At 36.3% G+C, this 16,557-nt stretch overlaps 1 protein-coding gene across 1 annotated transcript; it reads right to left on the bottom strand.

The window, feature by feature from the left end:
- Positions 1–2,556: 2,556 nt before the first annotated feature.
- LOC144447915 (peptidyl-prolyl cis-trans isomerase FKBP4-like) lies at positions 2,557–14,584 on the bottom strand. The gene is made up of 9 exons (XM_078138011.1): positions 14,503–14,584; positions 13,835–14,180; positions 12,715–12,813; positions 11,049–11,210; positions 10,089–10,157; positions 9,364–9,542; positions 8,175–8,444; positions 7,148–7,387; positions 2,557–5,982 (listed from the first exon to the last, which is right to left on the bottom strand). Exons 2-9 carry the CDS (start codon positions 14,157–14,159, stop codon positions 5,776–5,778), a joined length of 1,551 nt encoding a protein of 516 aa, XP_077994137.1. The 5' UTR covers positions 14,160–14,180; positions 14,503–14,584; the 3' UTR covers positions 2,557–5,775.
- Positions 14,585–16,557: the final 1,973 nt, after the last annotated feature.

Below are 16,557 nucleotides of genomic sequence, written 5' to 3'. Positions count from 1 at the left end.
ATGATGATGATGATGATGATGATGATGATGACGTACTTGTTTTCTGTAATTCGGGTTTTGCCTAAACTGTAAAATACGCCTTGCATGTCTTTAAACCGCCTTAATCGGCAGAATTTCCATTGAAATAGTACCTGATAGAATGGCATAACACGTCGGGTCTTAAAGAGTTAGGCTTGCCATGCTATTTCCCTACATCTCCCATGTACAAAGGAATCGATATATTCGCATAATCAGAAAATAGTGTGTCAATGACTATATTGTTTACATGACAACAAGCGTTGTAAAGTCCGAAGGTCACTCTAGGTCACTCTATGTGTCTAGATGAATGTCACGATAAACAAAAACCAGATAAAACAAACAAGTTGATTTTAAATCGTGACACATAAAAAAATTGATAGGATCGTTCGAGTAGGATATAGAGATATTATCGCTGTACATGTAAACATCATACATCATGAACTTCACTCAGGGTAACGACAAGGTACAAGATCCGCTATTAAAGTATCGTACGAGTACATAATAATTCAATAATCCTGGGTTTTAATGCTTGAAAATGGTCCCATTGTCGTAACGTTGACTAAAGATGTGTATCCGTGTTTGTGTCTGTAACGTAACGTAATCTTGAGCAAGTTGAAGCCGATTTTGATCATGGGTAATTTGTTCAGATTTATATCGTATTGCTAACGATGGCTTCGTCAAAGTTCAGATCAAAATTAATACAACAGACTGTGTGTGAATAAAAATCACTAGACGTTTCTATTTTGAAGAAAGTACGGGGGAAATCAAATAAAGGGGAGTGTGAGATAGACGGTATACTATAAAACAATATCAACGTAGCGAGAACTCACCTTTAGCAGTTACAGTCGAACTCTGTGCAACTCTTCTGATTAGAGATGTTGACTGACTATGCCTATGTGTCCCACAGCCAGTCGGTAAATATTAACTGAAAACTTCGTACAACCTCTGATAACCCCTACGTTTTTCACCTGAATAGTCGCTTTTCATGAGGTGAAGTCAACTCAATAAAGACACCTAATTATGTATGCCTGACGCATCCCTTTGATAATAGAGTATAGAGGCGATCCTTTGATACCGCCCAAGTCTGACAACTTATATTCAAGTTTTAGCACTTCCTCGTCCTTGAATGTGATAAAAGAACTCGACAGGGAGTAACTAGTCGACGTATTCTTGTCAAACATGTATACGTCCTTTCTCTGCCAATTATCCAAAATCGTAAATACTTAACACATCTTGGAACTAATCAATGTGATAACCGACGTATTTTTTCTTACAAGAAAGTTTATGCGTCACAAAACATCCATTATAGTATATAACTATGTGATTGTAAAGTTTGCTTTTACACGGTTCCCATAGGAACGGGAATTTCGCAACGACTGCTTTGTAAGGTGAAGTGGGCGTGTGGGGACAAACGTGAAATCGTAAAACAGGTTTCTCATGGTTATGCCATTTATAAAATATTCATCGTGTGACGCAGACAGCCAGGTTCGCACGGGGAAAGAAAATGGCGAAAATTTGAATACTTGCTTTATAGCGATTTTGTTGTTGTTGTTGTGGTGGTGGTGGTGGTGGTGGTACGTGGTGGTGGTGGTTCTGTTTTCTTACACCAACTGAACCTAAAATTATTTCGTTTTACAGCGGATTTCAAAATATTGTTCAGCGACTCTGTGTGATGCAACCACGCAGAAATCAATTAGAAACTGCACATGCTACACTTTAGAAGACAGTAAGACTTCTTCAGACATTTCGTCTAGATGAACGTGCAATCAAGACATCAAATGCAACTAAGCAAAGCTTTCCACGTCACCATGGTGACAGTTTTACATTCGAAAGCATCTCACCCATTATATTTGTTTTATTTTTATGTATTTATCGGATATAACCAACATGAGGTAGTCCCATTTATAGGCTCCTTTGGTTCAGTGTTAGTACAGGAGGAAATCGGAGTACCCGGGGAAAACCTGCCTTGAGTCAAACTGAACGACACTCTTCTTACTTACAGCGTGGTAAAGTTCGAATGCGAGTGACCTAAGGGGCCTTGTCACTATGAGTAGCTAGACGAGTATTTCCCTTCTTCTGAATGAAGACAAACATTGGGGAATAATCCTCAAGCATACTTCACGCAAAATCGAGAAAACATGGAAAAATTTGGAACTTTAATTTCGACTCATATTTCGAGCACCGCAGAACCAGTGACGTAGACAAGGGTTGCTGTGACGTATAAAGACCAGGGTATATAATCTATATTTTCTGTTCAAAGACAATAATTTGGCTTGTGCATGGTGTAAGTACTTATCCTTGAGTAAAACTCTGATGTTGCTCCTTCTCCTTCATATAAGCTGTTAGGTGTTATAGATTTTGGTAACGTATATGTGTGACCAGTGAAAGCATCCTCAAAAAGTATAAATCTGTGAAATTATTATGATAAAAAAAGGATCCTTACTGGACCCTATAGGTAATCGAGTATTCTACTACAAAATAAATACCATATACACAGTACATCTTATGAAAACGTTTATTTTTTTGATGGACAACTATAAAATCATCATTACAAGTCCAAAAACAAAACAAAATGGCAGTTGGGATAAAAAAAAAACATGAACATAATATTGGTGCATTCTTAACTTTTAAAGTGATTGAAGTACAAAAAATATTTTTTTTTCATCATGTTGCAAAATTACATGCATCAGTCTAGTATTAACGCTCTTGACAAGAATCACCACTAGATGGCGCTATTCATCACGGAAAAATACACAAGAATCACCACTAGATGGCGCTATTCATCACGGAAAAATACACAAGTCGTCACTAAATGCTACTATTCAATGTCGTTTGACCTGTATACCAAGAAATCCAAAAATCAGTGATCTTGTCAGAGATAACAATATATTTGGAAAAACTAACATACATACATTGTATGTTCATTGATTTTTATCGTCTTAAAGAAATCACATGGTGGAATACATACTACTACTAGTTATTAACGCCTAGAAATAGTTGGAATCAGGAGAGAGAACCATGTGGTGTGTTTGATTTCTACAATCATGATTACGATTTCGTATTTGATAAGTACCAATCACAATCATGATGTGGATCACATCCAGCGTTTGGCAGCCTTTGTTTTTCACGCTATGACTTTGAGAAAGAAACTTAATGATGATTTGTAATGTTTATTATATTTTCTCTCATTGGCTTGTGTATTTATTCATTAATTATGGTTCTGACTTGTCCTTTTTGTTAGAAAACATTTAAATCTTGTATTTTGGGCCGATGGCCTTTGAGTACGAAATAAATGTGACATAAACAATCACAATCATGATTAATAACCACAGTAATCATGTGCCTCAAATGATGATTACTTTGATTATATAAGATGACAGACAACGTAATATAATTGTGTGGATTGTGTGCGTGACTGAGTAGAGGGCAAGTTGGAAACATTGGAAAACATTATGCAAATAAACGGTGAAAGGTCAGAGGTAATATGTTATCATATCAATCAATTTGACCCTGAAATGGTGTTATTTTCTTTTAAACGTGTGAAACTTTGCGAAATTTGAATAATCAGGATTGAGTGTTTTGTAACAAACTTGTTTCCAGAAATAAGGGTCAGATTTATCAAAATCATGGCAGTGCAAATCAAACGTTAACCTGATATTGTAGTAACACTGTACACACTGTACACACTGTACTGAGTGAGACCAAAACATGATAAAACGCACTGTGGCAAGTTGAACACGAGTGGGTCATATTACTGAATGCAAATACCAATTACAGGACAAATATACTAAGAAGAAATACTGGGTTTTTTGTTTGTTTGTTCTTGGGTTTTTTTGTTTGTTTTTGTTTTTTTTTGTTTGTTTGTTTTTTTTTTGGGGGGGGGGGTTCAACATTGTAATGAAAGAGCTGAAGATTATTATCCAACTTACACAAACATGCTACCTTCAACAGATACAGGGCCAAGTATAGAATTACAAATATGCACTAAAAAATCCAAAGTGAAAAATATTGTGACATGGAAACTGTAAATCAACATCATGATCATTAATTGTTTTCAAAATATTGCAAAATATCTACAATCAGGCAATGAAAACAACTTTAAGGAAACCTTTTATGATTATCCAATCAAAACAAATGTAAGGAAACCTTCTACAATAATCCAATCAAAACAACTGTAAGTTCGGAAACAATTGACATTTATCCAATCAAAACATCTGTAAGAAATTATTTTACAAATATCCAATCAAAACAGCTATAAGGAAACCTTTTACAATTATCCAATCAAAACAACTGTAAGGAAACATTTTACAAATATCCAAATGCAACAACTATAAGCGAAAACCTTCTACAAATATCAACTGAAAAGTGTAACAAAACCTTTAAATATAAATCAGTTGATCTTGAGTGATAGCAATATCGGTCTTCATCATCTTTCTAATGTACATCATTTCTTAACTCTCGTGAAAAAAACAAATGACATCTGATGACTCATTGATTGATATATTGTAATATTAACATTGCTTAACACAAAGGAGAATTCATGGTAGTTAGGGATGATCGCACAACGTCACACAAGCTCAATAAGCAAACATCGTTCATTAAGGACAAAACCCCCTCCCCTTAAACGAATGTTCACAAGTGTGACATCACACATTTATATATGATGTAAACTATGATGAAAACTGTAGCGGTCACACCACTGCGATCGATGCAATGTAAAAACATGTTAAACACGAATTTCCAACCTTACCGAGATGATGGTAAATACATCAAAATACTACCGGAATCCCAGCATTGTATCTCGCATTAGAAGTCAATTTTTATCAACATCTCAGTAGTAAATACAGACACTGTTCTCATTGAAGGCATGAAAGTTTTTTGAAATTTGGTTTAATAGAAGTGTGAAAATGAAGTTCAGCAATCGTATGATGCCAGACCATCTTCCCTGCTAAACAAAGTTCGCTTATTGAGCGTATGTGACATTGTGCGACCATCCCTAACTAATGTTGTGTAGTTATGAAGTACATGTTAAAGCTATGGCGCCTCATATGCATATCATTATGTATTTGTATAATTGTTAACATAGGATCTTGACCCTTGTAGCTGTCCCCGGTGAATTTACATAAACACTTACATGTACAGACACAATATCTCTGTAAATCCCATTTGAATGACCATATCAATTTTTGACGTGTCACCATGCAATATTTTTTTTGCAATGAAATGCTTTTTTGCTTTTTCCAAAATTGCATTCTGTTTTGTGATCCGCCACATACTTCCTGAATTTTGCATTCTGCGGGTAAGTCCGAAAATAGTGGCCTGAAAAGTTACATCAGTATATCTGTCAGCATTGATCACAGTTTGTGTGTATACTGACATACATATATTATGCCCATAGCAATACATCTTTCACTCTTCAACGTAATTTGACTAACTTCAATTCTTAATAACATGAAATTGCAGTACGGCAGCCATTTTGAATCCAATTGTGACATTTTTACTTTTTTGATACTTTGTGCTACATTTTTTAAAATGAATCGTGTTGTATCCCTGAATTTTTTTTCTTTTAAGTGTGAGAAGTGGTTGCTTTAGTTAGTGTTCTGAAAAAAGCTTAGCAGTGTCTGAAGTATTAAAGTGCTACATTTTAACATACTAGAACTCACAGAGAAATCAGTCTACAAATTCTATCAAGAAAGTGAAATCTACTCTCATCTACGTTAAACACTGACATGCCTGTCACATTCTTCATTACGTGTGTCATGCTTTCGCTGTTTCTTCTGTACTTTCTACATTTTCACTTTTTTTTCCTTCTTCACCCGCCTCTTCGTTCTCCTCCTCCTCCTCCTCTTCTTCTTCCTCAGACTCTAAGTCATCCATTTCATCATCAGCCTGGTCCCCATCACCAACCTTTTCAAAGACTTTGTCAAGTTTTTTAGAATCATCTGCTTTTTTCAACGCTGCTGCCTACAAGTAAACAAAACAAAATAATACAGTAAAGTACAAGTATTCTCTATAATTTGGCTGGTCTACTGGTATACAGCGTCCTCATCTATCGAACTAGTACAGCATGTCTTTTTATTTTCATCCAGCTGGTATAGCGCCCTCTAGTGGCCATCCAACTAGTACTGTAACAATGCTCTCCCTCTTTCATGGCACACTATCTTTCATGCAAAAAAATATCATAAACAAGAATGATTCTCAGAGATTGAAGTTCTTTGTGAGTACCATATCACATGACTAATAAACTATCTTATTGTTGTTTCATCAGAGAGAGTTGTTGCCAAGAAGCAAAACATATTCTGCATCATCAACTGTATAGTAATGAGTCTTTTTGTGTGTTTTGTGCAATTTCTTAGTGTATGAGCTGGCACACAAAATAAATTATTATTATAATAATTATTATTATATCAATAATGTACCCACACAGTACAACATGCTCGCATCATAGACCAGTGCAATGAGCAGGACTCTCTGGATGCTTGAATCCATGGGTTGTAAATATCCATCAGCAAATCTTTTAATCTCAGATTATCTACATCAAAGACATCCAGTCTCATCTGTAGTATTTACTACAGTACAGTTTGAAGAGACAGACTTCTACCATCATCCAATCACAAACAGACAACATGTAGAAGTGTAAAAAATGCTTAATTTCAAATAAAAACATTCTGAAAAAAAGGGATTCCCAAATTTTCACACAGCAAAACTAGTGTATCTTAGGTGTGGATACAGGTTGGTATGTTTACAATCTAATTAAAATCTGATTTCTTTTTGGCTGTTATGTTTACTGTCGCTTGTTCTTTTGTGAGTGTTCGTTACATACATCTGACACAACACCATAGGCATTTCCGTACCAAATGTTGTACTTATGAGTAGCCAATCACAATCTTTTTTACAAGTGAATTCACTCAGCGCTTAGAGTTTGGTACGGGAATGCCTACGGGGTTGTGTTGGATGTATGTAACGAGCGCACACTAAAAAAGAACAAACGACAGAAAATGTAACAGCCAAAAAGAAATCGCAATGTGTACAATACATCAGATTTTAATGAGATTGGTATGTTGACTTCAAAAGCCACAAATAGAAATACTCCAACCTTCCAAATGACTGGACTCAAAACTATACTCACCCTTGCGTCCTGTTCAGCAAACTTTGCAAACATATTTCCATAAATTTTCTTTTCTTTCTCCTTCTGTGCTTTAATTTTTTGGCTTACTAATGTCAGTTGATTTCTGGCCGCTTTATTATTTGGAGCCAATTCTAAGACTTTTTTGAAATCTTTTTCCGCAAGTTCAAATTCACTTTGGTTCACCCTAGCTGCACCTCGTCGGAAGTATCCTTTTTCATTTTTCATGTCCATTTCAAGTGCCTGAAACAACAAACAAATTGGATAACATAAATATTGCATACGTTGATTATATGCCATACTCAAGATATAAGTGAAACAAGATGAGTTCATAGTTTGGCCACTTGGAGTGCTGTGCACAAACCATTTAGGAGCCGGAAAATGAGGGTCAAAATATTGAGTATGATACCATAAGGAGAGCAAATTTATACAAAGTCACCACTCATGTTCATGTTGTTCTTGCTGAAGGTTTTATACCCGGGGGCGGTACCAGTGGCGAGCTCTGGTAGGGGTGTGTGGCCAGTGCTGAAAACCCCAGGTCCCATTTTAAACACACTTTGACTAAAGATCAATACCCCATTTTAGATCATTACAGGTTTGTAAAAGGATGAAAATTTATAACTAAATACATTTTCCTTAGGAGGCAACATTTTCAGGCAATTAAAGGCAGTTATGACAACGGACCACATTTTAGACCAAGCAAAATCGAAAATAATGCAAAGTAGACCCCATTTTAGACTCTTCACCTTGAAATACACACACCCAATTTTAGACTACAAGGCTAGAAAAGACACCCCATAGGGTGGCACATATATACATATACTCAAATAAGGGGTATACCCCCCCCCCCCCCTCTCCCCCAATCTTGCAGTGCCTGTATTTATTTGTGTAATTCATAGCAAAAAAATGCTGTGGGAGACGTAAAAAAACATCATGCCACCTATAAATTATAACTCTATAATCTTTGGGGTTTGCTAGTAAATGTCACAAATGATACAACCCTATAGAAAGTTTGGTAATCTTCACTTACCTTTTCACAAGCAGCAATGGCTTCTAAGTTATCCAATGTTTTCAAATAACACATTGCTAGGTTTAAGTGTGCTGCCAAAAGAAGTTTTTCAGATTTCTCTTTCTTGTCTGATTCCACATCAGTCTCATTTCCTAAGAAATCTACAATTTTCTTGTACTGTTTTATCGCTTTACTGTAGTCTCCACTCTTGAAGTATTCTGTGCCTTTGTTTTTCACAACTTCACCTTGTTCCAGTTTTTCATTGACATCCATTTCCCAGGATTCCTTTGCCTGCATTTCAAGAATATGGTAAGAAAAGCATGAGAGAAGAAATTAGATTTATGATAATTAGATGTCATTTCCAATTATATCTTCATTCATCCAAGGAAAATACGAGTGACTTAAGGGACTTTGTCACTATGAGTCGCTAGACTATATAATTAAGCAAGTAAATAAATATTTGTTTTAATGACATAAAGCCACCCAGCAACTGAGAAACTGCACATAGCAACATTAAAATGATGGTGTATAATGCATGGGTAACAACAAGGATGGATTGGCGTGTGGATAAATATTTCTTGAAATTATCACAAACTATACAGTATGTGCTATAATGCCATTGCAGGGCTCGAAAATTTATATGAAAAGAAATTTCTTTCCCAATGGAATAGAAATAAAATAGTACTTATTCAAATCAGAATGTACTTGTCCACAAAATGGAAATACATTTTTTTTTGTAAATTTCACTTTCATGTTGTCCCATTCAATCACTCTTTGTCACCAAGCAAGTTGTCATATCAATACTTCCAGTTTGAGTTTGGGATTTTGTTGTTACTGTAAACTGTAAACTCAGGAAATGAAAATCTAAGCAGATATGTCATTCATATGTTCCATTGGCAGAACAGTATTTCAGCACCAAAATGGTCTCTGTATATGAAAGATTAATTAAAAAAAATATGCTTCTATTCATAATTGAAATATCACTTTTAAAATTTCTGCAGGTATAGGAAAGTTTTACTTATATTAGAATGAGAATGCAGTAAAACCAAAACCATGAGAAATTCTACTTGTCCATTCGGAGAAGTCAAGTACTTTCTAAAGCCCTTGTCCAATGCTTCAAGTCACTTGTCCTGGGCAAGTAAAACACCTTTATTTCGAGCCCTGCATTGGCACTATTTTTATTTTTAGAGAGAAATCTACTTCAACCAACCTTTTCAAATTCTTTGAGGTGAACTTCATAAGTAACGGTTGAATTTGGTGGTACTTTAAATTCCTCATTGCCACTTGCACCAAACGCATACTCTGGCTTTAAAGTCAACTGAGATTTTTCACCCTTTTTCATCTTTTGGAGAGCAATTTCAATACCCTGTGGGATACTCTGGGCATTACCTGTAATATAATTAACAAGCCTTCATTCAAGACATACGCCAAACTGGTGTGTTCTATGGCAAAGTTTTAGTTCAAATTTGAATGGAGTCTCCAGATACAAAACTTGATAATTTCTTGGCCAAAATCCTATTTGAATACGAAGATCAAAGTCAAAGGCAAGGTATAAAAAGAAAGCTTACCTTTGGGATATTGACATTTAAGCGGAGTCTTTATGTTTGCAAGAATGTAATCATGGGTTGTTAATGAGATAAAATTAACATTTTATGTGCATGTGTACGATCAGTGTGTATCTTGTGTGTGTGTAATTCATAATAAAAACATTATGTACGACTTAATAAAACATCATGCTACCTTGTTGAAACTCTATAGACTCTGGTTTGGTAGTAATTCACTGAACTGCTAAATTGAAACTTCATAGTCTCTCTTTTTTGGTAGTAATTCACTGAACTGCTAAATTGAAACTCTATACTCTCTCTGGTTTACTAGTAATGATAACCATAACATGTCTTAAATCCTGTACTTACTGTCTCCAAACATTACACTTACCTTCACCCATAATAAAAGTCACCTCTCTATCATCAAATGTATTGTCTTCATATGTACCAGTCACATGAACTGAAAGATAACAATCCAGGAATTATTCATATTTATTGTCACTAAATCAAAGTGTGACATGTTAGTTGGCAATGCATGAACAGCCTTGGTATCAAGAAACCCTGGGCCCAGAGGTTGAAATCACCATGGTATAAGTTTAATATCGACATGGCATATAATCTTACTGTGGTATGTACAAATATACTGCAAACCTAGATATTTTTGCTAGTAGAACAATGTGCATTACCAGACTGGTACATTGTTTTCATGTATGCATTTTAGTCACTCTTTATTTTTGCGTTTTGTTTTCTAGTGAAATTAGTGAAAATAAGTCTTGAGTGACAATTTCCACCATGTTTTACATGGGTTAACGAGAAATGCCACTCCAGGAAAAAAGAGACGAACTAATGGTTCTGGAGAGTCATTTCATGATTTTACATTGCCTACAATTACTTCAGATTTCAGAAAAGCATCAAGTTGATTTTGTGCCTTTATACAGTATCAAGATCAACGTGATGTTTCTCTGAAATTGCAAGTAATTGTAGGTGATGTAAAATCATGAAATGACTCTCCAGAACCCATGGTTTATGAAAATGTCTGTATTTCCTGGAGTGGTGTTCCTCTTTATAGTCCACAACATGTGCATCATCATTTTAAATTATTTTTACACCAACAGATTTCTGATTCTGCTTTATACTGTGCAAAACACCTTTCAGTTATCATACACAGGACAGTGTGGTACACTGAAGTATTGTGGTGTGATTACACTTTTTTGTAATTTATTTCTGTGTTTACAGTTTGTGATGTGCTCTGGTTTACAGTTCTTGTAAATTTATTTGTTGGAGAAGTGTTTTTGAAGATTTGATATCCTTGGCAGAATGAACACTTTGAGTTTGTTTAAGGTATACTCACCTGTTACGGTTCCTTCATCATTAGGATTCTGCCATCCATCACCACTTTCCACGATTCTCCTTAGGATACCTTTGTTGTGGTCTTCTGTTAAATCTTCTCCCTCCGAGGAAAACAGCTCCACTTCAAACACGAGTGTGGAATTCGGTGGAATCTTTCCCTGTGCTGTGGATTCAGGAATATAAACACATAGTAATCTATTATTACAGTGTATATGGCTTAAGGTTTTTCTTCTAAATTTCCTCCTATCCCAGGAGTGAACAAATCCACTGGTCTTGGGTCCGGGACTAGTGATTTTTTGGGGCGGACCACACAAATTTTACCTTGTCTGGTCTGTCGGACCAGTACCTTACTGTTAATAACCATGTTAAAAAGTCGTCTGAATATACAGATTCATAGGTAAGATTTAATGTATCACATTAGTGGGACCTTGGATCACTAATTCTTTCAGCAGGACCACTGGAATTTTTAAGGCACTGGTCCAGGGACCACCAGTTCGCAAAATGATTTGTTCACCCCTATATAAACCCCCCACCTCCCTACAGTTGGTTAGATATTTGTGTGCATGTTCAGACACAGTAGAGCCAATAGAATCACTGTGTATGTAAGTATCAGTGGGTTCAGCCATTTCTGGCGCTGGTACTTGTATACATACACTAAGACAACTCTACAATGATGTCATCATGACATCACACTTTATACATACACTAAGACAACTCTACAATGATGTCATTATGACATCACACTTGTATACATACACTAAGACAACTCTACAATGATGTCATCATGACATCACACTTTATACATACACTAAGACAACTCTACAATGATGTCATTATGACATCACACTTGTATACATACACTAAGACAACTCTACAATGATGTCATCATGACATCACACTTCATACATACACTATCAAAGACAACTCTACAATGATGTCATCATGACATCACACTTTATACATATGGGAGAACCCTGCAATGATGTCATCATTTCATGCTTAAGTCCTCCAAGTTAATTTTTTAGCTCCATCATATCTTTCAAAAGTTGGCCTTCGAGTTCCAAAACATATTACGGGAGACATTGCTTCTGTACTTTTTAGTTTGTTTTGTCTTTATCATATTTTAGACTACATATTCATCTCAAATAGATTATAATGCGTAAGTAGTTAAATGTTTTTAGCATTGAGCTCTCAGTCTGTCTTGGTTGACAATCCTCATCGGAATAACAAATAACATTGTTGACACATCCCAACATGATTTCGCGAGAAAGATCAGGGAGGCTATCGCAATCAGACACTATAATTCCTATGATCATACTGCCACCTAGTGGTCAACTGTACCTATAGAAGTTGTCATTCTGTTGTGGATTATCGACTAACAGAAATCTCAGGCTCAATGCCAAAAAACTTCAGATGAAGGAAAGACATATTGACCTATTTGAGTTCGAGTTATTTCATAGAAAAACAACACAAACTCATCACTGTCAGGAACACTTTTATGGTGCACACTTAGATGACAACACCCCCCCCCCCACACACACACCCTCAGAGTAGTATATGTACAACTCTTATCATGTACGCTATGCTCTATAGGGAGGTGTGCTATGTATCTTTGACTGTGCCAACAGGGTCACAGTATGTAAATTGCGCAAGAATCCAAGTCTTACCTTTTTTGCCATATGCATACTCTGGCTTACAGGTCAGAACTGCTATTTCTCCCATTTGCATAGTAGCCACCCCAATGTCCCATGCTTTGATTACTTGCCCTACAGGAATGAAAAAAAAAAGAGCGAATAAAAATTATGAAACTGCCATTTTGTGGAAACATAAGTGAAAAGACAATTTTATATGGTTTCTTCAATCATACTCTCAAGCGCCACAATAACTGTTTTTGTTCTCACATTGCTAGGAATGTTCTGGTGTTGATGGAAAAGTCACATGGTACTCTATCTTAGCATAACTTTTTCAAGTTATCAGAATTTAATGTGAACCTGGAAACTTTCACAAAAGACTTAATTTTTACTTATTTCACTGGACAACAAACATGTGAAAATAAGTGGTGGCTAAAATATCTTCTTGCATGTACAGTGTTTTTGCTTTTTAAAAAAAATCTAATAAAAAAAATAAAAATAGGTAAAATCTACCAGCATTCTCATCATTAAATATGTCTTATTATGTATTTGACCAATAACAGTTGATACAGGAATGCCATTCGACACCAGTGTGACAAAGCTATCATTGTAGATTTGTGGGACGGAGTGAAAATTTAAAACGATTAAAATGTCAGTTAGGATAGTGGAAATAGTGTTGTAGCATTAGCCCTACACATCTACTGGTAGGCTAGCCCAGTTCAGATAAGGACTAAAAATTAACTATGAAAATGTTGGTTGTCTGGCAGACTTCTACAAAAAGTTGGACAAAAAGAATGATCCGCTGTCATCATCATGACACCACTGATAAAAAATACAAATAAGAAAACCTAGGATTGAAACTCTGGCCTTTAAAATCTTAGGGTTGACCCCTATAAAAATGGCCTTCTGCTAATTCTGTAGGTTTCCTTTGCTGTTTTGACAAAATTCCTAAAACTGTTCACTTCCGTGAAAGTGTTTCCTATTAGTACATTTCATGGAAGTGATTTATTTTGGTATTTTATGGCAAGAACAGCACACATTAACCCCCCCCCCCCCTCCATGAAAAGCAACGATTACATACATAGTCGCCCCTCTCCCTAATTTATATAAACTACGTTTTCAGAAAAGAAATGTGATAAATTTTATACATGTTTACCTTCGCCTAATGTGAAAGAGAATTTCTCCCCTCTATCCCGGCTAGAATCAAACTTAGTACCATCAAGGAGTGTACCAATGTAGTGGACTTCAACATGATCTCCTTTCATGGGTACTGCTCCCTCAATACCCTCCTTAATAATGGCTTTCATAACACCCCCATCTTCGTTGGGCGTTATGTCCTGTCCCCGCCCTGCCATCAGGGGTGGAACAGTTTCCGGAGCGTCCCCCGAACCTTCCATTATCGTCGGTCCGGCCCCATTGTCTGACTCTGACTTCAGTGATGTTTCTTGTTTCTGCTCGGTCACTGTATCGCCCGTATCCATGATGATAATTCCTGTTTACCGCTGTTATTTGGAGTAAAAAGAGAGCGTGAGATAAAGTTACGGAGCGGTGCAGACTGCAAAGTCAAGGGACACGCGGAAAGCAGCTTCGTAGAATTCTCTAGAAACAATCTGATGCGATACACACTCTGACACTTACATACAACACGTGGGTACAAAAGAAAATGTCCGCTATTGGCACGGTTTCATAAATACACTCCGAGTTAGTACGTATATTAGTTGCAATAGGTGTGACCCTCGTTAGATGTCGATACTGTCAAATTTTATCAACGATGGCACAGAAACGCATAATCCAATGAATGGAAAAGAACCGCATAATATTTACCTGAATGAAGCCCAATGGGTATTCCCCAAATACCCACGTGAGAAAGACAGCTCTTTTAGCCTCGATCGCAACGTTACTTCCGGGTTATTTGTTGAGGGCGCCCCACGCTGAGGGCTGCATGCACAACGAGCGTTATCACATGTTGTGATGCCATACCGTTTGTTTTGCTTGCAATAAACAACAATTTCGAATTCAGGGGGGAATATAACAATATACATAAGTATTGCAACAGGACAAACCAGAGCTGTATCAGCACGTGATGAAATATACTTGAAAAATTAAACAGACATTGTCATTGAATAGCTGATACAAATGTCCTGTTTACTACCAAACCAGAGTGACTATAGAGTTTCAATTCGGTAGCACAGTGATTTGTGTACATCTCACAAAAGAATTTCTTATTACAAATTACATAAAACAGACATCTAAGTATGTAATGGGAATTAACTTTAGGTTGAAGGAATGTATCTCAATAACCCTTTGCATATGTTATTATTAATATTTGATGGATTTGGTATGACGTGTTTTGCATGTCTCTCCTGATGACAAATGTCAAACTAAACTTTTATTGTTTACCACAAAACTGCATCCCCAAGATTATAATAAAAATCTTTATTTATACTGGATAGTTCTTTAAATATATAAACACTTATCTCCCAAGAAGTCCATATGAGGAGGACCATCCCTCATGGGTTCAGTGTTAATGCAGGAGGAAACTGAAGTACCCACAGAAAACCTGCATTGTTTGGTAGGCAGCTGAATGATACTCTTCTTACTTACAGCGTGGTTAATTTATTCAAACCCTGAATGGGTTCGAACCCCTGCTGCTGTGGTAAGAGGCAAGTGGTTTAACCACTCGGCCAACGACAACCCTGAATGAGTTCAGACCCCAACCACAGTGGTAAGAGGCAACTTGCCGCAAGTGATTTAACCACTTGGTCAACGGCAACCCTTTCTCTCAGATCAGAAAAAAAGTACACTCACAATAATTACAGTATTTACAAGCATTTTACTGGTGACATAAACGGGATACTGGCAGATTATAAAAAAATTGAAAAATATGTTTTAGAAGAGGCATTCAGGGAAACAAAGTCGAGCTTCTGATCTGGGGGGGGGGGGGGGGATGAGCTAATATGAGGTATTGGTTTTTGATCAAAAAGGGTCCAAGATGGGTTCTGTAGTGTAGTTGACAGTATTGGCCACACACCCTATCACAGCTGGTCAGTTGTGCCACCCCTGGGATTCGAATTAGTCATGATCACATCTCTGAATAATCCTTCCTGAGTTGCACTGTTTTAATAGCCTAGACCAAATGTCAGTGTTGTGCAAATTTTGTCAAATTGATGTAGGAAATTAAGGGTGGCAGTGGTGAGAGTACCTAGGTGAGGGTGTTAATGCAGCTCAGTACCGAAAATAAGCAATTAACAAATTACAAGTAATCTACTCGAACCATATGACCATCACAACTTACAAACATCTCATTAACTGATGGACACAGTAACAAAACGATACTTGTATGACTTTTGCCATTATGGAATACAATACAAGCATGATACAGACACAATCCATTTTGTTAGTAATTTCATTTTTTAATTATAATAAATAATCCATTACCCGTGTTTTGTATTTACAAAAAAAAAAGTTCATTTTCGTAATTTCATTTCTAATACAAAAGTAAATAACCAATTACCCATCTTCTGACAACAGATAATATTCATAATTGAGTGCTAAAGTCCATCCTATTCAACTATAAAATAACATAAAATTGGCCGATAGTTGATCACTACATCACCAACAACTAATGCCTACAATGTCACATCTCTTTACTACACCATAAGATACTTTGTGTTGTTATTAAAGCTGTATCAGGCTTCTAAACCACAACTGTACTAAACTGCCCAATATCCTGCACAGTGCAACCAGATTTGGTTGCAGCCAATCAAATATCATTATGATGTAAAATGCATCAAACTGACCATGATGTCAGCCTTTCAAGGCTGATTTATGAGACCAGCCACCTAAATGTTACATCAATACCATTATGGTAAACATACG

The sequence above is a fragment of the Glandiceps talaboti genome, chromosome 17 (assembly GCF_964340395.1).
Source record: "Glandiceps talaboti chromosome 17, keGlaTala1.1, whole genome shotgun sequence".
NCBI classification, from domain to species: domain Eukaryota; kingdom Metazoa; phylum Hemichordata; class Enteropneusta; family Spengelidae; genus Glandiceps; species Glandiceps talaboti.
The sequence above is the reverse complement of the archived record's forward strand: the minus strand, read 5'-3'. Positions and strand labels throughout refer to the sequence as shown.

Excerpts from the sequence above, each read along its gene's own strand:
- LOC144447915 (XM_078138011.1), bottom strand. The coding sequence starts at position 14,159 with ATGGATACGGGCGATACAGTGACCGAGCAGAAACAAGAAACATCACTG. Across the intron at positions 10,158-11,048 it reads TGATGAAGGAACCGTAACAG|TTCATGTGACTGGTACATAT; the intron begins GTGAGTATACCT and ends GTTATCTTTCAG. Across the intron at positions 8,445-9,363 it reads ACCTCAAAGAATTTGAAAAG|GCAAAGGAATCCTGGGAAAT; the intron begins GTTGGTTGAAGT and ends CTTGAAATGCAG.